The sequence below is a fragment of the Calypte anna genome, chromosome 3 (assembly GCF_003957555.1).
Source record: "Calypte anna isolate BGI_N300 chromosome 3, bCalAnn1_v1.p, whole genome shotgun sequence".
NCBI classification, from domain to species: domain Eukaryota; kingdom Metazoa; phylum Chordata; class Aves; order Apodiformes; family Trochilidae; genus Calypte; species Calypte anna.
In genome coordinates, this window is record NC_044246.1 from 43,082,518 (window position 1) to 43,108,282 (window position 25,765).

The following is a 25,765-nucleotide window of genomic DNA, read 5'->3' on the forward strand; positions in this document are numbered from 1 at the left end:
TGCCTGTGACAGCTGCCTGTGACAGCTCTGATACAAAAAAATAATGTTGAGAGATTATTTAGATTCCATTATACAGCAGGTCACACTGAATTTTCTGACAGCACACCGGGTTACTTTCATCCTCTCTGAACCTGACACAAAACATTGAAGAGTCAAAAAGCACTGGCTCTTAATAAACTATCCTTTTGAAAGCAATGTATTTTAAGCTTATGTTAAAAACTAATGACAGTCTAACAAACTTGCCAACTCATTGTAAAAACACAAAAGTGCTGCAGTTTGGCACAGAAGGAGAACATTTCCAGGTGCTATACTCCTATTACCCACCCATGAACAAATACCTACTCTGGAAGTCAAAAGAGACTTTTTGACAAACTCCTGAAACCTCCACAGTTATTAATTTCTATACAAGCGAATCCCATCTGAAGTCACACATTTAAGTACTACTGAGTTGGCAGAGGAATGGATAAAAGCCAGGAAATTCTAAGTTTAAGCTGACTCGCCATCCTTAGCACACACTATTGTCCTTTATCCCTAAAATTTAATTAAACCGAAGTCCTGACCAGTTGTAATAAGCAGTACAGAAAACTGATTATCGGAATTGCTTTCCCCCAACGGTCTATTGTGCTACACTTCCTCTCTGCAAAATACAAAAGACTCTATGTACATTTTTCTTTCTCTGTGAAAAGAGGGCTGGGAGGAAAAAAAAATCCAGCCTGAACTTTTATTTAGTTGCCAATTGTGCTGTGGAATGAAACTAAGCATTTTCTTTTAAAAGCTGATTCAAATTCAGTACTTAATCATGCCATAGCAGAGCAAAAGCAGCAGCAAATTATGTTACAATTACATTAGAAAATCTTTTATAACATTTTGTTTTCAGTTACTTCTAATCTTGCAATAGTTGTCATTTCCAGGGCTGGCATTTTTCTAACATTTTTGCCTGATACTAGCTGCTCTGATCAGAAATACTCGGAATGTAAGGAAAATATGTATGTGCACGTATGTGCAGAGCACAGACAGAGAGGAAAGCAACCATACTTGATTATTTAATAAGTTCTAAAGGACCTAAAACATTTCCTTTTTTCTTCTACATGTTTTTTTTTCTTATTTTAGCTGTTTATTTACTCCTGTACCCCCAACCAATTTGTTTTCTGTGCTGCAGATGACTGTAATATACTATTACAAAGTAATTGCTTTAAAATTTTAAAAGTTATATTCTAGTAACTCTATTTCAAATAAAAGACTCAAAACACACATTAAAGGAGACATGCCACTAACTATGTGGATGACTAAGCCATCCAGACAGACGTAAAGAAGCTGGCAGGCAATGGGATGTACAAATTGACAGCACAGTCTTTAAAAGTCCTCTTTGTCTGCAGTGTTCTCCTTAACCCAGAAAAAGTCAGATGATTTGAGGATATGAAATAACATCTGTCTTCTAAACAACACACTAATGCCTGCAAAATTTACAACACCCACTTTTGAAACTAACTCTAAAAGGTTTTGCTCAGTCTGCAAACCCAAAAACTTTAAAAGACCCTTAATTAGCAATTTCAAAAAGATGCCTATAACCCAGACAACATCTTCCTGCCACAGGATGAAATAAAAAGTATATGCAAATCTATCTGTGCCATTATAAGGATATTCAACAGAATTATGAAGTTTTCAGGTAAAAACTATTAAACCTGTATAGCTTCAAAGAGGAAAGGAGTTCTCCTTCCCAGGCCAGCAACAGGTCAGTGCCTGTTACAGCAATGCCTCATCGTTATTCTTGTAAATAACTTATGGTTTGGCAGATATGGTTGCCTTCATTCTCATCTAGCCCTGCTTTTCACCACAAGCACAGCAATGTGTTTGCTAGCTGAACAGAGAATGCAAAAAACATACCATGCCCTCCTGGTTCTATGTAGCTTATAGGAAAATGCTCCACTATCTTCTACAGATTTGGATCTCACAGCAAGGGACAAACTGCCAGCTCCCTGTGTTTCTCCAAAGTATTCCCAGGTTCACAGTGGTTACAGTCATGTTTCTCCAACAGTCAGGGCAAAAACAGGGGAGTTGGACCAGATGATCTCGGAAGAGATCTTCCAAACCAAACCATTACCTCATTCTGTGACCTAATGGTCCATACTTAAAACTTCTCTTCATCTCTAAGAGAGAAAAGTGCTCTTGGATGAGAAGGTAGTTGGATTTTATAGTTGGCTACATAGGATTAATGAACTATATTAACTTTGGTAGCTACCAAGCAGCAGCCCCATTGCTCAGGTGACTACCAGAATAAACAGTCCACACTTCATCAGTAGCTCCGTGAAACTATTTCATCTTGAAATCTAAAGGAACAGAAGCACCACATTGTAACAGAGCAAAGGGTTGCTAGTCATGACAAAATGGAACAGCTGCCACACAACTTGATGAATCTGCCATTTTCCATGCCAATACCACAATCCCTTCGATGAGGTCATTTACCAGCATACTAAAACCCAGAAGACCATGGGGAAAACAATAAAGTAATTCCACCATAACAGACCCAGCATGTTATGGGATCCGTTATTTTAAGGAAGTATGGTAGGTGAAGCATTAGAGGCTACAGAAAGAACTGAGTATTTTTTAGTTTCAGAAATTAAAAAGCAAAGAAGAAAACTGTTTCTGTAGTAATATGACAGGCGACATAAACCATAAGAAAGTTGATAGCTGCATATGTCAAACTCACACATTTCCTAAGAACAAGTTTATACAAGAGCTCTAAGGCAGAAGTTCACAGATGCAGTGTTGAAGTCACATTTTGAAGAGCGATGCTGGGTGAAGACCACAGCTGACTAGCAGGCAGCAGGGCTTGGCAGTTGTTTTGCAGGCAGCAGAGAATAGTGAAGTAAATAAACAAATAAGTGAAACTGAGCCAGCAGCAATTTGTGACGTGCACTTTCACTGGCTGTCATTCAGAGCTGGATCATCTGCTCTTCCAGATGATGTATTCCACTTGAAACCATTCCACACACACACATGCACAGAGTATTGCCACTAAATCTGTGGATAACTAAGAAGAACCCCTACTGAGGCCTGAAACGTGACTATCCATCTTTCTGAAAAGCATACCTGCAGGACTCTGAAGCCAACCACAAAAACCAGCTTCAGCTCCACAGTGAAGCATGCCTGACCTAACCACCGAGCTGCAGTGGAAGATGATGGTCCCACTTGCTTCTTGCGCAGGCACTGGCACTTCTCTGGCTCCATCACAAGCTGGATGGAGAAGCAGCAGCAGCAGAACATGTTTTATTTTGGGAGGAAGCTTGATTTTCTGGCAGCTGGGCTAACTGAAGGGGTGACCAAACACAAGCGCTGATGTAAAAGCGGAGATGGGGCTGCCCTCTGTGGTAGCAGCCAGCCATTATAGCAGCCCAGCTGTATTGTTAAAGCTCATTTTCAGATGCACTTGCCTGGAATATCAGGGAACTGAACTCAATAACCTGAATCGCTTCTGTGTTATGCTTTTAGGCTCCACTGTGTGCACAGAGCACAGAGCTGACCCAGCACAGGCCTGAAATGATTGTGGTTGAACAATCCATAGCAATCATGACTTGTTCACTAAAGAATTTACAATTGCAATCAGAGCCTCTCTACATCCCCTGGGAAAAATGATCAAGAAGAAATGAAACAGGCTTTGTTATATCCACGAACAATAATGTGAAATAACATAAAGTAGAAATAAAGACAAACGCCAGGCAAGCTAACAACAAATAGCGTTTTCATTTCTCATTTGGGTTATTTTTAGATGTGTTCATATTTAAATATGAAGGTAATTTCCCAGTGCAGCTGTTAACAGCTCTTCCTGAGCTTCTCTTGGAGTCTGGGTGTTGCATCTGCTGGCATTTGCAAGGCAAACTTCTGGTTTTAGTACTTTAAAACTACAAAAGCAAATGTTTCAAGCATTACTTCCAATAATCAGACTTTGTCTCTCAGGAGATACTATGGTCATTTTACTTGTAACACATTTCAAGTTTTATGTATAAATCTACATTGCTATACTGATGAGCATCTTGTGTACTTTTTTAATCTATCAAAAGGCATACTGAGATCTGTACCAGGTGAACAACAACTATAAATAATGTGCTAATTCAAGCACCACTGAAATGGCTTTAGAAATGCATGACCTTAAAGAACCATTGTTAAGGTCAAGAACTACTCGAGTTTTAATTAAGGAATTTGGCCTGTTCTCTCATTCAAACAAAGTTTTATTTTTCTAATCAATAAGTGTAAATCAAATATTTCTCACACAAGTTACTGTATCTGAAAGCCTGCTTATGTAGAAATAGATAAACTAATGCTTTAAGTAGTACTAAGGACATACCATATGTGAATCAGATCACAGGTCCAGCTATCCCTGTCACACCACCATGTAGTTTTTGCTTTCGTAGCAAGGTGCAAAACCTGAGTTTTGCATCTACTAGTTCTGTCGTAATACCAGAAAATTAGAAATTCATTTCTATTCTGGTTTTATAACCCATCTAGACTACCAAGCAAAGAAAGGAACAGCCAAACCACCTAAGAGGAGGTATCAGTCATAATCTCTACCCTCTATACACTTAGACTGTAATGACTGTACTACAGGCCTTCTGCTTTACCTTCTGGGTTGGCAGATGTCAGACTGCCTTTCAGCTTTTTGCCAACCCATGTCCAAAGGGAACAAAGACGAAGCCTCTGGCATGGGTGCTGTAAGCCTTCAGTGGAGAGTTGTGGTTTCTAGGGTAGAGGAGCAGATGGGGGAGGGACTGTGAAGCAGCTTTGAAAATCTTTCTCCCCATCCATAAATTTGATGCTAAGCTACTATCATGTAATCACTCTCACGGGTGACAAAAAACTACTATGCATGTGAAAGGTAGGGTATGTTTGTTTTTCATAATTTTAAGACTAAATGAAAAACAAGCAACTCAAACAAAATACAAGACCTTGATCAAAGTGTTCAGCAAATGCACAGCTGCTGCATCTCAGAATTTTCATCCTGCCTTCTGCAATTGCCTTCTTCTCTGAACCATCCACCATCAGAAAGACTCTGACCATCAGTAACACAGCCACTGCTGCCATCGTCTCAGACATCTGTCATGCATGCCACACATCATAGATGGCCACATCCAATCTGAGCCCAGACAAAATGCCTTTGTTTTCCTGCATCACAGAGCTGAAGGTCTTATGGGGTTCTACAGGTTATTTCTCTCCAGGATTCCCAACATTTCCCCCAGGGCATTGGGATTGGCAGCAGCAATTACTGCATGTTCACCAAAGGCCAAAGAACAAAAACTTTGAGGAAGGAGATTAAAAATGGATTAAGGAAGAAAAAAATGCAGAACATTGTTCCAGTTACTAAGCTTGAAATGACTTTCAGGTCCCATTTCCCATGAAACTCCAGTCTTTCACCACTTCAAGGAACTTTGTCCTCAGTAGCAGCAAGTCATACCAACTAAATAATGTGCATCTGTCACCTGTTCCAAGTAATTCCCAGATCACGGGTCTCCTCCTCACTTCCCTGCTTACCAGGAGGCCCTGGGCAGACACCAGACAGGGGAGAGCTTCTCTCCACTCACCACTGCTCCTAGTCACTCTCTCCTGGTGTTGCAGCTGGGCATGAGTAAAAACTGAAGAGGCAATGCTCTGGGAATACCTGGGAAACCATCCAATATGAACGTGTTTCTGAGACTCGAAGGAAATAGTATGAATCAGCTGAGCATGCCAATGCTTCACAAATTAGATCTCCTTTACATTCCAGAGAAAATTTCACTGGTCAAAACAAGATTAATAATCTGTAACTAGGAAAAGCAATGTGAAAGAATACACATACACCTTAAAACTAGGTTTTTTCTGGTTAGCTTCAAGAAGCTTTCCACAGGAGATCCAGCCAGCGGATGCTGAAGACAAGCCAGCTTCCACAGATTCACCCAGATGGTGCTGGTGCAGTTGATTCTCATACAAGACAGGCTTGTGTTCTCAACTGAGATAAAGTTTCTGCATATATATCCTTTTTCTGAGTCAGAATCTCATCAAATGTAACTATACTCCTCATGGCCAGGGAAATTTCAAAATCCCTGTTAACTCATTTTTAATCACCATGTCAACTTGTAACTTTCTGCCAACTGCATTAACTGCTGCCATGCAAAGCCATTTCTGAAACGCCCTCTCTTGCTGAATAGACAGAATAATCACCCCCACTTACGACTAAACAAATCTGTTCAGACAATGTAAACTTAGTCCTTCCTGAGAATAAACACTTCTGAGTTATTCATATATTCAACACTGGTACATAGCCTTTCGTAATTGCAAACCCAGGTATTACACAAGCAAATCAGCAAATGGCCAGACTCCAGCTTATTGCTAGATGTTAACACAGACTGGGCACAAATAACTGGGGTGGTGCATTTGGCCAAAATAGCATGCTACTGCTTTGGTTTGATTTACATGCGAAGCGGGGAGTATGAATTTTTTTTTTTTTTTTTTTTTTTTTTTTTTTTTTTGAGGTAACATCACCACCTAAAGCCTTCACTAGCACTTATACCCCTTCAACTGCTTTAAGTTTACTAAGAATGCTAAATGTTCGAATTGGGTAAAAAAGACAGTATAGATCTGCATAAACCTTGGCCACTGTAATTCTAGGATATTAGGCCTTTGTGAAACTGTTCGCCTAATTTGGGACCAAGGGGAGAAGAAAATAGGAAACTCTTTAACACATAAACAGAGGCCAAAGAAGGACAATGAGGGAGGGAAGAGAGTTCAGCAGAAGCAGCTTCTAATTGCAGAAGATCAGCTCACAAAGAGCTGGAATGCAAACGCTCCTGTGTGGGCTGGATGTGCAGAAGAACAGCTACTGGGCATTGCAGGAGGAGAGGAGGTGGGATAAAGGCAGGACCCATGCAGAAAGCCTGGCAGAGAGAGGCTGACAATGGTGGGAAGAAAGAGAGAGGCGGCTAAAACTCTGGTGCTATTGGGAAGCAAAACAAAATTAAGAGAAAGGACTGGCAGAAAAAACATTTTGCTGGCATGAAAAGCAACTTGCAAGAAAGAATGTGAATTTCAAGCTTCAGTATATAGCTCTGAAGAACTAGGATTTATGAAAACTGCATGTAGAAATATAACTGTTCTTTTAGCTACATAAATTGTTTAAACTTCTGCCTCAGAAGAGGCAAAATTCCACCATAAAATCCATCACCAGGGGAACTTTAACTTCTCTGTGAAAATATTTCTTTGTCTGAGAAAATCTCATTTTGCGTCAAGATCCCTAACATGAGAACTGATCTTAATTTTGTGAAGTGAAATCACACTCAGTCAAATAATCCTCACATCTAGGTAACTCACACTTCAAGGTAACTTGTAATGTAAATGCACTTATAATAACTTTTTCATATTCTGTTACTTAACTTCCAGCAACCAGATTTTTCATCCAAAAAATCTCCTGTAAGTCACTCAATTCCTTGAGTAATGGAGAAAGCAGATTCAGTCTTCAAATGCATATACACCTGCTAGACCCCCAAAATCCAACAGGAAACACTGTGACCAAACAGATGCCTGCTTGGATGCTAACCAGTCAACAGTAGGAGCAGCAAAGTGTTCACAGACACCCAACAGGCAAGACAGGAACAGGAACAGAAAGGAGTCATCCACACCAAGTCCCTTCCTAACAAGCCACAAATCACAGCTGCTTGGCATAACTCTCTGTTCGTAAAGGCCAGCTTTGGGTAGCTGTCACATTAGTGCCAATTAAAGCTCCAAGAGAGGGAGTCCAGGAGCAAAACTGCAGCAGAATTTTTCCTTCTTTTTTTTTTTCTTTTTTTTTTTCTTTTACTCTTTTTTTTTCCCCCACTTCAAAGGGATTAAAAAAAAAAAAAAGGATTTCTCTGCTACTGAGAGACATATAGAGGAGGGTGTAAAAATACATTTCCTGCTTTGTTTGGCTCAGTATAAGCTGCATCCATTAAAACTTGAATCTGCAAATATAAGAAATACCCTCAGGGAAGAAGAACAGCCCTTTTGTCCTCTACAGGATTCTTCTTTGCATGAACTAGACATTACCAGCAATCTCTACGTTTTCAAGGCTGTTTTCGGGGAATGCTCCTTTTCCTTCAAGACGCTATCAAAGCCACGTCAAGCGTACAGAAACTCTATAGCTTGTAATTTTTGCAAATGAAAAGTCCATATTCTTCATTGCTGTGAAGGAGCTCTCTCTGCTTCTCCTAAAAACTTTGCCATGGCCTCATGGTTTGATAACTAACAGGTAGAGGAAAATGGCTTATAAATACAAAATGTAATTGGCCTTGAGCAATAGAATAAAACTTTCTTGGTATGGACTTGACCCAGTCAGCTTTCTTAATCCATTTCTGTATGTTCTGTAAATAATAAAAAATTAAATACCTTACTCACAGGCTTTGCAATTTCAAGTACCCTATTAAGTTACTTAATTTTGCTATCAATAGCACATGATCTGATAAGCAAAAGTGCTTATTTGCCTTAGGAAAAACAGAGATGTGATTGCATCAGGGGTGTTTCTGAGCTGACAGAGCTTTCCCCTGGGGCTGTTTAGGAGAGATGGAAAGAAGCACAGGGAGGGAGTACAGAGAGAAGGGAGAGGAAAGCAGAAAACACAGGTGCAGTGGTCTAATCTCCCTTACCTAGAGCATGAATCAGTAATAACAATTATAACTATTCTTTCTTAAACACCCCTCTTTCAGGGAAAAAAAAAAAAAAAAAAAAAAAAAAAAGCACTCTTGAGTCCACCTAATTTTAAACAAGTATTTAGCTGTAGATGCTCCGTATCTTTCTAGCTCTGCTGTGGACTGACTTGCATGGTTACTTGGGGGTGTTGGTTGATGAGGAGCTCAACATGAGCCCACAGTGTGCGCCTGCATCCCAGAAAGGCAACCGTATCCTGGGCTGCATCAAAAGCAGCATGGCCAGCAGGTCAAGGGAGGTGATTCTCCGCTCCACTCTGCTCCTGTGAGGCCCCACCTGGAGTACTGTGTCTGGAGTTCCGGAGGCCTCAGCAAAAGGACACAGAGCTCTTGGAGCGAGTCCAGAGGAAGGCCATGAAAATGGGACTATGCACCTCTCCTGTGAGGACAGGCTGAGCCAGTTGGGGTTGTTCAGTCTGGAGAAGAGGAGGCTCCAGGGAGATCTTAACTGTAGCCTTGCAGTACCTGAAGGGGGCCTACAACAAAGCTGCAGAGGAGCTTTGCACAAGGGAATGTAAAGATAGGACAAGGAGGAATGGCTTAAAATTAGAAGAGGGTAGATTTACATTAGACATTAGGGTGGTGAGACACTGGCACAGGTTGCCCAGGGAGGCTGCGGAGGCCCCATCCCGGGAAATGTTCCAGAACAAGTTGGATGGGGCTTTGAGCAACCTGGTCTAGTGGGAGATGTCCCTGATCATAGCAGGAGGGTTAGAACTAGATGATTTTCAAGGCATTTATTTTTGAAGGAATGCATCCAAAAGTTAATTCTTACTTTGAAATGGTTCAGGTCATTTAAAGATTAAGCTCTAACACAAACCAAAATTAAACTCTAATGCATATTTGCTGTCAAGATATAATGAGTCAATATGATAAAAGCTCACAGGACATGTATCATTTAAAAGTTCATGTATCATAGTGTCTTCTTTTCTTAGATATCTCTACAAATTAGTGAATGCCTATCTTGGATTTGGGACAGCCTGTTTTGAAAAATCAATACAACCCAATAAAAGCCTGAAGCTAAAAAACACTAATGTTCATTTCAAGCTATTTCACTGAATATCAAACTATTACTCTCAGCTTTATCTTTAAGAAATCTGTCCTTGAGAAGCTCAAAGAAGCAATGATTCAGTTTCAATGCTTGAAGACAGCTCTCCCTCCCCTGTGCTGAGGATGACTGATCTCAGATTCAATTTCCCATCACAGTCAATGTGTTTGGTTTCTTAACATTTCATAGAACTCCTGCCCAGAAATGTTTATGACTGTGACCTGATTTCCAGCAGGACAAGGTAGATCCAAAACACCTGTCAAGTCACAGTGAGAGTCATCCAGGTCAGCCCTCGGCTGAGGGAGTTTCCAGAACTGTGATTCTTATCATACAATGAAGGGGTTCAGAAAAAAAAAAACAAACAAAAACAACAAAACACAACAACCACCATCATTACAACCTTGACCTAATAACACCTTACAACTATGTATAATAAACTTGCATCAAAACTTTGAAACACATTATGTAGTGTAAGTACTCTGAATTTCCCATCTACCACCTTTAAAACCCCCTCAGCCCACCAAGGGTTAGTTAAGAAGACTGCTGTATCTGGGAAAGGTAATTTGCCTATAGGTCTCACAACTTTATTTTCTATGACACTAGCATTAGTTAATTTTATAAACAAAACACAACAAAAAGACAATTTTAACTCAGAAATTCAACTAAAGTATCTCATTATATTTCTAGGGTTTGATACATCTGTGTTACACATGGATATTTTTATTTCCCACATCTGAGTGGCTGTTATGAAGAAACAGAGAGTTCCTCCGTTCTCCGTTCTTCGTTCTTCACAGGGCCCTGAATTTCTTTGTTTTTTTTTAACAAAGAAGATGATGAACATACTCAAGCTTTCCATGTACAGCAGGGTTTTTGTGAAAAGTATATGAAAGACCATCCATATTCTTTAGAAGTATATTTACGGATATATATTTAAAAGAATACAGTCAAAAATCTGCTTGCAACAGCACATTAAAGACCTTTCAGTACTCTATAGCAGCTGTGACTTGGTAAAATCTAATTATTTTTCACATGGTCATTGGAATTCTCCAGGAATATTTACTGTAATTTCCAACTGATGCCATCAGCACTGGGCCAGCCTTGGAATAAAATGGAAAGATAGCAGAATGCTCACTATATGCTCTTCTACAAACATCCCACAGATAAATAGTAAGGCTTAGCAACATGGCACAGCAACATAATGTTGGAATCTGTTAACTAATACAACTAAGTCAAGGATGAGAAATATCAAATACATGATGCTTTTGAAAAATGCTTCTATAACCTTAACAGCACCTCATTTAAAAAAAATCTAAAGGATACCTGCAGCTTCTCAAAGGGCTTTCTGCATTATAGCCCACTGTTCTGCCCACACAAGACACTGTAAAATCAAGCATACTCATATTTGTATACTACTCATACATATATATCCATACAGCCATGCATACATACACATTTTGAGATGTATAAGTAATACAGTTGTATATACTGAGCTGATTAGTGCACAGCTCACTGCGCCCAAATTATCAACACAGACAATTGTACCCTGACTTGAAGTACATTTATTATTAGCTTTTACTCTTCTCAGGGAAATATTACAACTAAAGTAATAAGGAGAAAAAAAATCTTTTCCCTCCTTCTCAAGTAAAATCAATCTAGGATTTTTTTTTAATTAGTTGAATAAATACAGCACATTCAACGATCTGAATACCAAATACATGAAGCAAAAAATGCTCAAAAATCTGTTAAAATTCTTCTCAATAAAAGGACAAGGTTTGACACTTTCTAGTTTGTCTGTTTTTGTCAAAAGTCAAACAAAGGGAATTTAAGTATTCAAATGCAACTTTCTGCTGGGTTTCCACAGGCCTTAAAGAAGTCAAGCTCTCTTTAGGCTTAGCAGAGCTTGGCCTTGCTGTCTTCTTATAGCAGAAAAAAGTGCAACTGGAGGAGCCAGCAGAGATGGTTTCCTGCCATCCCCTGGCCATCAGCTCCTTGTACTACTGAACATCCCATTGAAGCAGGAGATCGCCAACACCACCCATGCCCTGCAGATGAGAACAGAACGCTCATGAAGGTAGAGGCTGTTTGCCTCGAAAGAAACCCCTGTTGCTATGAAAATTTAAAAAGCAATATTGGAAACACCAACTGCATCTGCCCAATTCAATGCTATTTCTGCAAGTTAGTAAGCTATGAAAAAAAGTTTAAGTAGGTTTAATAAAAAAAAACGAAACACCTGGGGAATATATTTTCTAGCTTGTCCTGTGACTACTGTCAAGTTTTGCTGATCTAAGAGCAGAACTTATATTTAAAAACCCCTAAAGACTGCAGACAGGCCAGGCCTCTCTCATAGAATCATAGAATTGGCTGGGTTGGAAGGGACCTCAGAGATCATCGAGTCCAACCCTTGAACCCTCAATCTAAGTCTCGCCGGGCAGGATAAGGTATCTCTAAGCGAGCGCCGTCCCGGGTGGAGCATAAAAACCAGGCAATGCTTATCCACTCGCTGATTTTAAAAGGCATTAAGTGCTAATACCTCAGAAAAACTTTAAACCTGCCGACGCTGCCGCTCGAGATACCTCAAGCGAGGTGCGACGGCGTGGCCTTTGCTGTTGGAGAGCTACGCTCAGAGCCGTGTGTTTGCAGCGGCTGAGGAGAGCGACACCGATTTATAACTATTTTTCTTTGAGAACCACTTGCACAACTCACAGCCACCCCTGATCTAAAGAAGTGGGGGCAGCGGTAGCGGCCGGGGTTTAACTTCCAAGCGTAGCCCGCCCCGTCGGGAGCACAATCGACACGGGGGGGGAAACTGGAAACGGCCACCCGGGGTTTACCTCAAGCAACGAGGGGGCAACCCCGTCCCTCCCTACACACCCAGCAGCGGCACCACAGCCATTCTGCCGGGAAATAGCGGGGGTGTGGAAAAACGAAGAAATAACCACGAAACACCACCCCCTCAGCTACGCTTCGCTTCGCCCCCCCTTTCCTCCTCCTCCTTCTCATCCCCCCGCCGCCGCTCTCCTCCACCGGGATCCACCGCCTCTGCCCCTCCCCCTCCCCTGCGAGGCCATGGCGCCGCCTGCTGCGCCCCCTAGCGGCGGCGGTGGGCGCCCCTCCCCTCCTCTCCCGCCGGTCCCTCCCCGCCCCGCCCCGCGGGTGACGTCTCCCCCCGCCCCCTGCCGGATCGGCGCTGCCGCCGCGACTTGAGGGCGCGCGCCGAGCTCCGCGGCTGCCCCGTGCCAGCGCAGCCACCGCACCGCTCCGCGCATCGCTCCGCCACGGCTCCTCTCGCCCCCCGCTCCAGACGTCTGTGGAATTTACCGCGGCGGCCGCGCTATAACGCCGGGATCGCCCCACTCTCTCTCTCTTTTTTTTTTTTTTCTTTTTTTTTTTTTTTCCCTCTGCGCCTCGCAGGTAAGTGCGAGGAAAAAAAAAAACAAAAAAACAAAAAAGCGGTTTCTCCGCGGGAGCTGCTGCGCGGGTTGGGGTACGGGATTGGGGTGAGGAGGTAGAGAAGGAAAAGGATGCGGCGGGAAGTTTGGGCACGCATACATACACCCACCCACCCCCCTCCTTAGCCCCAGGGTGCGGGCACAGCGCTGCGGCGGGGAGCTCCCCGCTGGCTGCGCGGCAGGGAGCGCAGGTGCGCGGAACGCCGCGACCAGCCCCGCGGGGGCTGCAGTCGGCCCTTTGCCTGCCTGCCCGCCCGCCCACCCATCCTCCGCCGCGTAGTTGGGGCTCAAGCCAGCTGCTCCCGAAACTGGGCGTGCGGTGCCGGCGTTGCACCGACCCTGGGAAAAAAAGTCCAAACCCGCTTTCCGCGGGAGCGGAGGGAAGCGCGGAATGTACCCCCGGAGCGACACCTCCGGGCTCCCTGCGCTCCGCAGGTCTTGGGACCCCAGCCCCTCGTTTTAATAGAGCGAGTAAAGGGAAGGGGGAACGGGGCGGGGAAAGGAGGTCTCTCGCTACCCTTATCCCGCATTTCTCCCCTGCTTTGGAAACTACCCCCGTCTCCTCCTTGGTGCATGTATTCCCCCCCCCCCAAAAAAAAGACGAGGCGAGCGCGGTGGTGCTGCCTCTTCTCACGCCCAAAGTCTGCGGGCGAGGAGATGGGGAACAAAATGGTTGCACATACGTTAAAGAAAGAATGCAACAGGCCCAAATTCCCTCCAAGACGCCCCACTTTCCTTGGGAAGAAGAGCTGATGGCTCGTCCTCCCAGCAGGCAGACGGTTCCTGCCTAGTTTTAATCAACTTTTCTTCTGGTTTTGGTTTATTAGGGGATTGTCTACCTGCCTACAAGTGCGGCAAAAGCATTTATAAATGGTTCGCAAATAAATATTTCGTCCACTTCTTGGCACACCTCATCTCTCTGTTATTCTCCCCCCGAAAACCGTTTCGGGGTGGAGAAGTGCCGGAGGTTTTTTTATTTTCCCAGTTCCCATCTAGCACAATCAGAAGCTGCAACTTAGTTGATAAAGCAAAGCTCGAGTATCCCTGCATTTCCGAGCGCTCATCCCAGCACCACTGCTTCCCGGCATCTGCCATAGCATAACAGCATCCAGGCACAGGTTGCTGATTCTTGGGTTGGCTTTTTGGTTGAGGTTTGGTGTTTGGTTGGTTTTTTTTTTTCAGGTTTGTTTTTTGTTGTTGTTATTTGGGGGTTTTTTCTTTTTTTTCTTTTTTTTTTTTTTTTTCCTGCCTTGTTTCCAAGATTACCCCTTTGGCAAATAAAAGCTCTTCTCTTGCACAGACAGTTGCCTTTCTGGCTCAGTCCTTCTCTTTGAGGTCGCCTAAATTTTCATCTCTCTGACCGCAAAGGGGTTTGAGCCCAACCCTGGCGCATCCACTCCCAAGTTGCAAGGAGTGTTGCAAACGCGACGAAGAGTGCGTGTAATTAACTAATTCGTGGAGTGCTGTGAGCTGTGGGTTACTAATTGGGACTGAAGGCAAGTCGCTTCCCTTCTTTCAGGGATCAATTCTGGTCAGTTAGCAGAGCACAGCGGAGTATTTTGCACACCAGGTTCACACTGGAACACAGAATTAGTTCACAATTAAATCGTGTTCCTGGCAAAGAGCAAGTCAACCGAATGCATTTTCTTACTGCCTCTTCGAAAAAGATGTACATTTGCCATTTACAACTAGATCGTCCATACAGACAAGAAGTATTTCGGACTTTAAAAAAAAAAAACAAAAAAAACAACAAAACAAACCTTATACTGACCCCAATTTCTCTGCCTGAAATATACTGCCCAAAAAGATAGAAGCATCAATTATGCTCACCGTCTGTTGCCTGGGGATATGGCATCTTAATGAACATTTCTTTGAATTAGAGTGAAAAATGCATTTGTCAGTTCAACTGCACAAAGAAAAGAATTCTCTGTTTTAAAACAGAAAGATCAGTATATGTTCTTCTTGTCAATATACGACGCACATTAGGTCACACTTAAGAGGTTTCAATGCCCTTCCCTACCACCCTCAAAAAAAAAAAACAAAACAAAACAAACCATACACCCTTGAGTTTAATTTATTCCAAAGCATACAATACAGCCCTGTTGTAAGATCAGTTTTCAAATATTTCATCAACAAAAGGTATACCTAGGTTCACAGAAAGCCAATTATCTTAAAATATACTGAGGTTATTCTAATCCTTCTATTCATGCTGCCATCAAGCTTTTAGGTTTAATCACTTCTTAAAACTGCAATTTTTTCCTACCTTCTGTGCTCCTCCTGTGTTCCAGGATCAGTGACAACCTTTGGCACATATTTAAAATGTAGAGTTTTTTTGTTTTTGTTTTTTTATATACCCATACCATTTTATTTAACTGGAGAACGACCAGATAAATACTGTAGTTAGTACAATCGGCATGAGAAATAAGATTCTGAAAACTCTGTGAAAGAGCGATGCTTTTGAATTTATTATTATTCACCCTCCTTTTGAAGCTGCCTCTGTTTGTCTCAACAGGAGACTTTATTGTAATTAAAGCAGAGAAAACTGGACAACAGCAAAAAACATCTGACTTGTGGCCCTTATAAGCAGTTTTTGTAGCGTGTACCACCCCCCAGTGGGCAAAAAAACTCTGTAGTAAACTCACAGCAAGCTCCAGAAATGAAGTCTATACATTTTACAGCAAGAACTAAAGATGCATTTCTAGGTTTGGGTGGGTTTGGAGTTTGGTTTGGGGTTTTTTTTCTGTTTTGTGTGGGGTTTTTTCCTCTTCATTTTCCTTTGTAATCGGTAGCTTAAAGTAGAAAGGTATTATGCAAGGCGATGGTGAGAAATCAAAGCAATTGCTGGAGTTTGCAAACTTTGCATTGCAATTTGAAGTGGCTTCAGTTGGTAGATGGCCATCTTTGTCTCCTAGCAGGAAGCATGGATGCTAATGGCTAGTTATTTCTGAAGTTTTTTTTTTTTCCTTAATCACTTCAAAGCACAGGAATGCACATAAGAATTTATATGTGATTGCTTACATTTATTTTTAATAAGTGACCAAATAGCACTCAGGGCAGGCAAGTTGGAAAGTGTTCAGTAAATATATTGCATCATCACAAACTCTGTTCTCCCTTGCAAGAGCTGTAAGAATTCGAGCAATCTTCACAGCTTCACCTTATTTCAAGTCATATATTTTGAGGAGCAAATTTAGTCATCAGGAGATGAGTGTTTATTTTAAAAGGGAGAGAAACAAAACTACAGAAATTTAGCTCAGTGTTTCAGTAGTATTTTTACACGCCTGACATTTTGTGCCAGGAGCTCCCTATCAGGTATAATTCCACTTAAACTTGTCAAAAGGGAAAAAAACCTGATTTTACCTTGAAACAATGGGAGCATTTGTTCTCTATTCTTTTATTTTAAGCACCGGCAAGTTACCTCAGCAGCAGCTCACAAAAGAAAAACCTAGAAGCCATAATTGGCTAGACTCAAAGAGCACTAAAACACCAAACAAAAACCCATTGCAAAACACTCCCCCTCAAAGTGCTTTTTGAACGTGCAACCTTTGCAGAAGCAGAGTAGTCAAAACAAAGAAGTGAGTGGGGTATGGATCTTTTCAACCTAGCATCTTCAAAACCAGGAGAGGTTTTAGAAGTAAACTTCAGAAGATAAAAACTTAGTTCATTTTTAGCCTCTACAGCAAATACTGGTTTTGCTCACCTTAAGCATGGAGTCATGCTTTGATTCAGAATCCATTTCTCAGTCAGTCACTTGCATTTGAGGGGAAAAATCACATCAAAATTTTACTCCCCCCCCCTTTTTTTTTTTTGTAAGACACGAGTTAGAACTAGTAGGATTAAAGCAATATTCTAATTCAACTACTGCACATGGGTGAGGGGCAAATAATTTTTCTACAAGTAAATAAAGCCTTCTCCAACAGAATTTAAAAAAACAAACTAAGAAATTTCACGAAAACAGAGACAGAACCTGACTGAAGGGCTCACTCTCACTCAACAAAATCCTTTGCATTCTTTACCCCTTGTAAAGACAGCTAGAGGACCTTCTGCTTGCCTAGCACCAAACAAAAGACTGGGGCACCTTCCTGAAATATGATGATCGTGGAAATTGCAGCTCCTAGACAGGGTGCTTAGAAAGCAACTTGCTGTCACTATCAACTAACTGAGTAATACACTGAAGAAACCAAAGTATGAGCATTGTTTTAAGTGTAGATTAGCACTTAAAAACTTTTCTTAAAACAAACCCTTGGTGAAAGCTATTTAAGAGGCAGCATGACCTTTGTAAACAGGTAATATATGCAGTAGACAGACCTCACAAGTATTTTAAATATAATAAACACATTTTATGCTCCTGATGCATTTCTGATTATAAGCATACAGAGGTAATTCTGGAATGTAAGTACACTGGTTAAGCAAAATTTAGGCTTATCAAGTGTGCATATTCTAATGTTAATTTGAAATTATACTCATCACTTATAACACAAAAGTATTGAGCTGCTTCCCTTCCCCCTGTAACTTTGATGGTTAAAAAGAAACCCCTGAACTACCCAAGTTCCTGCTGAAGAACACAAAGGTAGATTAGAAATTCAAATAAGCATTGTGTGACCTCGAGTAAGGCAGGTCTTGATTTTATTCATGTTTTATCACAGCTTGGAAAGGACAGATCTTTTTGGCACCTTTTTCTTTTTTTTTTTTTAAGGAAAAAACTCTAAACAACACAAAAAACTTCTCAACTTTTCAAGTATGCCAAGGCAGGAAAAAGAGTGTAGGCACACTCCATACCTTGTAGTAAATGCAGTGTTCTCTGATACATTTTTCTTGTAAAGTCTCACTTTGAACATTTATAAAAAATGATGTTCCCCTGCTTAGCTGTGCCACAGTGATAACTGCATGTGCAAGACTCAAGCATTACTGCTATCTGTAGTTATACACTTGCTCACACAATATCCTAGGAAAAGTAATTTAACAATGCAGTTCAGCAGAGTTCCTGAAAACATTAAACGTGGAATAATGATAAGCTAAAAAGCTGCTGTTTAGTTACTCCAATGTTACTTCAGTTACAAAAAAAAAGTCTTTTTTTTTTTTTTTTAACTTTAAAAATTAATTTCAGCACAGTCTGCTCTGTTCAAAAGCAATGGCTTCTTTTAAAACCATGTGTCCATGAAGCCTCCCAATTTGATGCTAGAGAAACCTGGACACAGTGCCTGTACCAGCGGGGGTCACTTTGCTTTTCATCCTGCCGGATCAGCTATAATGACTTGATGTCAGGGAATATTTAGAGACAGCTCAAGAAGGGGAGAGTTGGAACATGGCAGCAGGATTCCCTTCTCTGTAGTCAGATCACTGGAGCCTTTGATATGCAAAAACATTGTTTTCAGCTATGGCTTGAGATATAAAAGGGAAGTTCAAGATATCAAACAATCAAAACCTGAAGAAACCTATTCTAAGTTTAGAAAAGGGAGTGGGGGGTATAGTCTTAATCCACATTTTTGAAACAGTATCATCTTCTCCAAAGAGACCTACTTTTATTTTTTTCTCTCTCTTGTTTTCATGTAATTTTGAGAGAAGGGATAAAAAAAATTCCAAGAACTTAATGAGCTTTAGTGCTTCCATTTTAATCCTACACATTACTGCTGTTATAATAGCGGCAATAAATGAAGGGATGACTATCAAATGAAGCAAAAAGGAAACAGTTTATATGTTAGAAAGGTAAAATAAATCAACTTGGTTTCTTAAGTGTGCATATGTATATGTAATATATGCATATTAGAGCCTCTGTTTTGCTTAATACTAACATTTTTTACAGCTCTAAAATCTCTGAAGAAAATGTTTTGGGGTTTTTGGGTTGTTTTGTTTTTTGGGTTTTTTTTTTTTTTGTAAGTACTTGTAGCCTTCAAAAGCCTACTTAAGAATTTATAGCATTTTTAATACAAAGCTGTTACAAAGTTTCAGAAATAGAGTCTGAACTTCTTTACCCAAACACTTCAGTAACACAGACCAAGAAAACTGGACCTTGCTAGGATTTGGAGCCCTTTGTTCCATTTTACAATGATTGCATAATTTACCCAAATTACATAAGTTACAAAAATGAAAAAAAACCAAAACAACAACCATGGCCATGTAGACACTGAGTTTTTTCCTTTAATAAGGCATACATTAAAATACTTATTTATGCCACAGTGGGAGTCTATCATTTTAAGTTACCATTTTCATTACACAACTGCTGAAAACAAGATGCAAAACCAAAGCTCAGATAAGTACAAAGCAGCAGCATCAGGACAGAAGAGGCTTTACCATTCCCTCACTGGACAGCCACACCATCTCTTAAGTAGGAGGGAGTGTGTGTGCGTGTGTGTTGCTGTTGTTTTGTTTTTCCTCTTTAATAGTCAACTTTTTTCTATGAAAAAGAGTATTAGGATTTGTATCTACATCAATAATTTTGTATCATTGCCTATTTCCTGTTGCTATAGGAGTATGACTGATTTATTTAATGATGGACCTGCTTCAAATTGCAAAAGGCATTTAAAAACAGAGACTGTTTCTGTTTAGGTGGAATATTTTATGAAGGACCAGTAGCTACTGTAGTTAAGCTCCTAGGAAGAGGCAGCTAAGCAAGCATTACTCAGCATGCTGTTTCTTCCTTAGGCTTGCACTCAGTTCTCTGGACAATGTGCAGTTACGAAAGGGACAAAGCAAGAAAACATTAAGGATTTTGTCATTTCAGATTTAACCACCTTAATTCAGATGCAGTTCTTACATGCTCTCAGGGAACACAGGCTTGGGATCTCACTGGATACTTTCTGCAGTACTAGTATGTAGCAGCCTAGGCTTAAAATATCATTCAGAAAATAACCAAATAATTAGTTCTTCAAGAAACAGAGCCAAGATTGAATTTATTTTTTCTTTTTAATTAGAAAAATCAAATGAGATTCTCATCTGAACACCAATTCCAGTGTGCAAAGTGACAAACATAGTGGCTTAAAATTTCAGACTGCAAATTAAACACATTTCATGGGCAAACCCCACATTATGTGTCTGTTGCCAGAGAGCTGATGCAGATCCCTACCTAGTTCCTAATTCAGAATTCACATGTTGCAAATGTGAAATATTAATATCATATTTTAGCAAAACCATTTCCCCTTTGATCCAGTAGCCACTGAATTAGCTCCCTTTACATTTAAAAGCAAGGAGAGCAGCAGCATCTACCTCAGTTTACCAAGAACACAAAGCAAGCAATGGCTTTTGCCTCCTCCAGGGAGGCAGGGCTGGCATTTGTAATCTGATGAGAAGCATCATTTTCAAATACTTCATTACTGTCTGTCAATTCAGGATTACTTTATTTGCTACTGAAAGAAAGGAAAATATAGATCCAGCAAAAAATGCAGCAGAATGAGACTAACTAGCAAACTCTTTTCATTACGACCTCTTTATCTTGCCAAAATTCCAATATTTGGGGGAAAAAAAGATGTGCTATTCAGTAAGCAGGGGATGTAAGTAAGCAGGGGATGCAACACAATTCTGAATATTCATGTACACTGGCTGTTACTAATACCATTTTTTGTTTGTTTATTTTTACTTTCACAGGAAGAGTTCAAGGAAAGCTTTAAAAGGGGAATTTTCTGGAAAGAAAATAATATTTTTGGTGTTCTGGCTTTTTTTTCTAAATGAAGAAAACGATGCGAATTGCCTGATGTTTCTACGGTAGAATAACTTGCATTCTTGCAGCGCAGGAGGAATTCTTTCCTGCATTACAAATCTGGAAGACATGTTAAAAAGTGAGAGTCGGAAAATGGTTCTCTCAAAGAGGTGTGGATGTATCAGGATGTAGCTGCTGTACAAAGTTTATACTTGGGTAATTCTGGAGAGGAAGAAGCAGCCCCTGTTGCTGACCTCCTGAAGAGGCTACCATCCTTCAAGGCTCAGAATAATGAATAGTTCCCATCACGCGGCGCTGGAGTTACCACCTCTGACTATTACGCTGCACGGAAGAGTTTGTAAGAGCTACAAAGAAATTAATTCCTGCTAAAGGCATTAAACCAAACAAAAGAGGCTCTTCATTCACAGACTTTACACGAGGACAAAAATAGAGGGAAGTTGAAGCTTTTCTACGCCCCGGCCTGGTGTGCTTATGTACCATGATAAATCTTGGTTGGAATGCTCATTGAGTATCGTGCCAGGAGCCAGGAAACACAGACCACGGAGAAGGACCATCTGAGTAAACACTGTCGAGAAAAACAACAGCTCCATGGAGTAAACCGTAAGAGTGACTTGTGAGAAGGACATTCTTTGACTGGATATCCTCAAGCACAAAATTTACTCGTACCTTTAAATACGGTAGGATCAATATTAATTTATTTCCTTTTTTGTGCTTCAGCGAATAAAGTTCAATTAATTTATGAACCCACATGAGAAAAGGTCATGACACTGCTTATTGCACAGGTCATCTTGCAGAAGTTCTCACAACCCTAATTGCAATGGTAATTGAATTATGTTGTCTTAAAAGCTATAAAAATGCTAATTACCTGAGCTCAATGTACAAACACAGTACCAGTGCAAAGTACAATTTCAGTCTCAAGAGTTAATTTATATTATGCTACCCTGCACGGTTTGAACTAATAAGATGGGAAAATGTGGTTAAACCTGCCAAATAGCCTCTTATTAGTGCACTGCTTAGTAAGATGACTTCTGAGAACGGCAAATATTTAAACATGAAATTAAGCATGTAATGAAATGGACTCCATCCAGTCAACTAGAAAGCCATAGCTCTACCACCTATGTCAGGTTGTTAGCTACCTACCAGTTGTAATGTTCACATTTCTAAGCATTCTAGCTTGGAAACTAAGAAAAGCAGGCTGCTGTATTACTAAGATACACAACATGATGTTGAGCACTTGGGAAAACTTGAGAAAAAAGCGTTTAGCTAGCCCTGGCTCTATTGTCTGCATTTAATGCTTTGCCATTAGGATTTTTTTGAACCTCCAGAATAGCTAACCTTGTGGGTTTGGCAAAGGTTTTTTCAAGTTCATTTAAGGGCTCCCGAGGTAGTTAGCTGGCTTAGGAATTACTTCTTATCTTTCAGATACAGAATGATTTACTTGAACTCTGGTGTGACTTCAGCTCTGTACTTACCTGGTATCTGTGAACAAAGATTGTCTCTACACATGAAATGTGAAGGAATCCTTAGAAGGAGCCTTCTTGCTTAAGCAAAACAATTCACACGCCAGACGTACTTATTAGTTTTGTTTACTGTGCAGAATAACCTGTTAACCTAATTGGATTAGTCGAAGTAGTACAGTTACTGATGTAAAGACAAGAAAGTAAGACATGTCTAGAAGCTGAAATTTTGGTTTAATACATGTGTTTCAGATGTGTTCTGTGATGTTGAAGTTGAATTTTCACTGCAGTTTCTTCACTGATGATCTGGATAATTTTGTTTGTTTGGTTTTTTTAGATTGTTGAAGATCAGAACTGTATACAAATCTCATCATTCCTGACCATGATTAGTGTAACCTGGAGCATCTTCCTAGTTTGGACTAAAATAGGGCTGTTACTTGACATGGCACCTTACTCTGTTAGTGCCAAACCATGCCCTTCAGTATGTCGCTGTGATATGGGTTTCATATATTGTAATGATCGCAGTTTGACGTCTATTCCTACAGGAATCCCAGAGGATGCTACTACCCTCTTCCTTCAGAACAATCAAATAAATAATGCTGGGATTCCTTCAGAACTGAAGAACTTGCTTAGGGTGGAAAGAATATATTTATACCACAACAGCCTAGATGAATTCCCTACTAACCTCCCTAAGTATGTTAAGGAACTGCATTTGCAGGAGAATAACATAAGGACCATTACTTATGATTCACTTTCACAAATTCCTTATCTGGAAGAACTGCATTTGGATGATAACTCTGTTTCTGCTGTTAGCATTGAGGATGGAGCTTTCCGGGACAACATCTATCTCAGACTTCTTTTTCTCTCTCGAAATCACCTTAGCACCATTCCCTGGGGTTTGCCTAAAACGATAGAAGAGCTACGCTTGGATGATAATCGCATTTCCACGATTTCCGAGTTGTCCCTTCAAGACCTTACAAATCTAAAACGCCTTGTTTTAGACGGAAATCTTCTAAATAACCATGGATTAGGGGACAAAGTCTTCACGAATCTCGTCAATCTTACAGAACTGTCGTTGGTCCGCAATTCGCTCACAGCTGCCCCAGTAAATTTGCCAGGAACAAATCTAAGAAAGCTTTATCTTCAAGAAAACCACATCAACCGTGTGCCAGCCAATGCTTTCTCCTACCTACGGCAGTTGTATCGACTAGATATGTCCAATAACAATATTAGCAACTTACCTCAGGGTGTCTTTGATGATCTGGACAACATAACTCAGCTGTTTCTTCGCAACAACCCTTGGCACTGCGGGTGCAAAATGAAATGGGTACGCGACTGGTTACAGTCACTGCCTTTAAAAGTGAACGTACGTGGACTGATGTGTCAGGCTCCAGAGAAAGTTCGTGGAATGGCTATCAAAGACCTCAATGCAGAGCTATTTGATTGTAAGGATGATGGCATGATCAGCACCATCCAAATCACTACCGCGGTACCAAACACGTTATACCCGGCCCAGGGACACTGGCCAGTTTCTGTAACCAAACAACCAGACATCAAGACTCCCAACCTAAATAAGAACTACAGAACCACAGCGAGCCCGGTACGCAAAATCATTACAATATTTGTGAAATCCGTAAGCACGGAGACTATTCACATCTCCTGGAAAGTTGCACTACCGATGACTGCTTTACGGCTGAGCTGGCTCAAGATGGGTCACAGCCCTGCCTTTGGATCTATAACTGAAACGATAGTTACAGGCGACAGAAACGACTATTTGCTTACAGCTCTTGAACCAGAATCACCATACCGTGTATGCATGGTTCCCATGGAAACCAGCAACATCTATCTCTCCGACGAAACGCCTGAATGCATTGAAACCGAGACGGCCCCTCTTAAGATGTACAACCCTACCACAACCCTCAACCGAGAGCAGGAGAAAGAACCTTACAAAAACTCCAGCTTGCCCTTGGCTGCCATCATCGGCGGCGCGGTGGCGCTGGTGGCCATCGCGCTGCTAGCCCTGGTCTGCTGGTACGTTCACAGGAACGGGTCCCTCTTCTCCCGGAACTGCACCTACAGCAAAGGACGGCGGAGAAAAGACGACTATGCCGAAGCAGGAACCAAGAAGGATAACTCCATCCTAGAAATCAGGGAGACTTCTTTCCAGATGATACCGATAACCAATGACCAAGTGTCCAAGGAGGAGTTCGTAATACACACCATCTTCCCACCTAATGGCATGAATCTGTATAAGAACAGCCACAGTGAAAGCAGTAGTAACAGGAGCTACAGAGACAGTGGTATTCCAGATTCAGATCATTCACACTCATGATACTGAAGGACACAAAAGACTGGTTTGGGTTTTGTTAGTTTTTTTGGTTTTTTGTTTTGTTTTTTAAAGAAAACGAGAAAAGACTGACATAACAGTTGCTGTTCTACTGCAAAACACTGGATTAAAAGACTGACAAAGCAATGTACTGTACATTTGCCATATAATTTATATTTAAGAACTTTTTATTAAAAGTTTCAAATTTCAGGCTACTGCTGCGATTAATGTAGTGGGGATACCTGACCACAATTCTATATTTTAGTATTTTTTAGTAATTTGTACTGTATTTTCCTTGCTAATATTGAAGTTACAGACCATTTAACTTTTGTGTTCTACTGAGTAAGATGACTTGTTGACTGTGAAAGTGAATTTTCTTGCCGTGTTGAGCAGTCAGAACATTCATCTGAGATCCTTGTAAGTGTAAGCACAGGCCATTTTTCACTTTGGTATCAATAAAACAATGTTGAACCTGGCAAAATCAGGAAAATCAAGAAGTGGTTACAAAAACACAGAACTTTCAATGTTTGGTCTACTAAATCTGTAAACCAGAAAAATATTCAATAAACAAAAATGTGTGTAGTAATGGGCAATATCAGCTGTCTGGATATATCCATTCAAGAATGGCAAAATCCAATTTAAAAGAAAATAATTGAATCAATGACATGTATGAGACTGAAGCTGTTGATATGTGGGGGAAGAAAAATTGATTCCTGGAAGAACGCATTATTGAATTCCTAACAAGGAATTTTAAAAAAATGCAGTAGGCTTTACAAACCAAGGGGGTAGATACAGTTTAGGGATTAATTTCTGGTTATCAAAACCAGTGGTCTGCTTATTGCAGAGAGAACAGTGATGGACGGTCATGGGCATTTGGGAGGCAAGTGCAGGAGGACAGAGACAACACTTATAAGTGGCTTTGAACAGTAAAAGGGCTGAAGTGCAGTTTTGCAAGGAAAAAAAAACAAAACAGGACAAAAAACCAAGCCAGGCAATATAAGCAAAGTCTCAAAATCTTTAGTCGTGAGAGTAAATAGACAATTGGGGAATACAGCTGTTTTAAAGACTATATTCAAACAGTATACAGGTATGTGTTCAATATACTGCCATTACAGTCAGGAATACTGCC

At 40.8% G+C, this 25,765-nt stretch overlaps 2 protein-coding genes across 2 annotated transcripts in view; one reads left to right on the forward strand and one right to left on the reverse strand.

Annotated features, from left to right (window-relative positions):
* Positions 1-20,857: 20,857 nt before the first annotated feature.
* Positions 20,858-25,765, reverse strand: part of LOC115598062 (translation initiation factor IF-2-like) — a 104,401-nt gene continuing 99,493 nt past the window's right edge. Inside the window, exon 5 of the mRNA XM_030447533.1 lies at positions 20,858-21,418. Within this exon, the coding sequence (XP_030303393.1) occupies positions 21,264-21,418 (155 nt within the window). The 3' untranslated portion in view covers positions 20,858-21,263. The remainder of the gene's footprint in view (positions 21,419-25,765) is intronic.
* Positions 21,423-24,642, forward strand: FLRT3 (fibronectin leucine rich transmembrane protein 3). The gene is made up of 2 exons (XM_008500900.2): positions 21,423-21,530; positions 22,648-24,642. The coding sequence occupies exon 2, from the start codon at positions 22,693-22,695 to the stop codon at positions 24,640-24,642; it is 1,950 nt and encodes a 649-aa protein (XP_008499122.1). The 5' UTR covers positions 21,423-21,530; positions 22,648-22,692.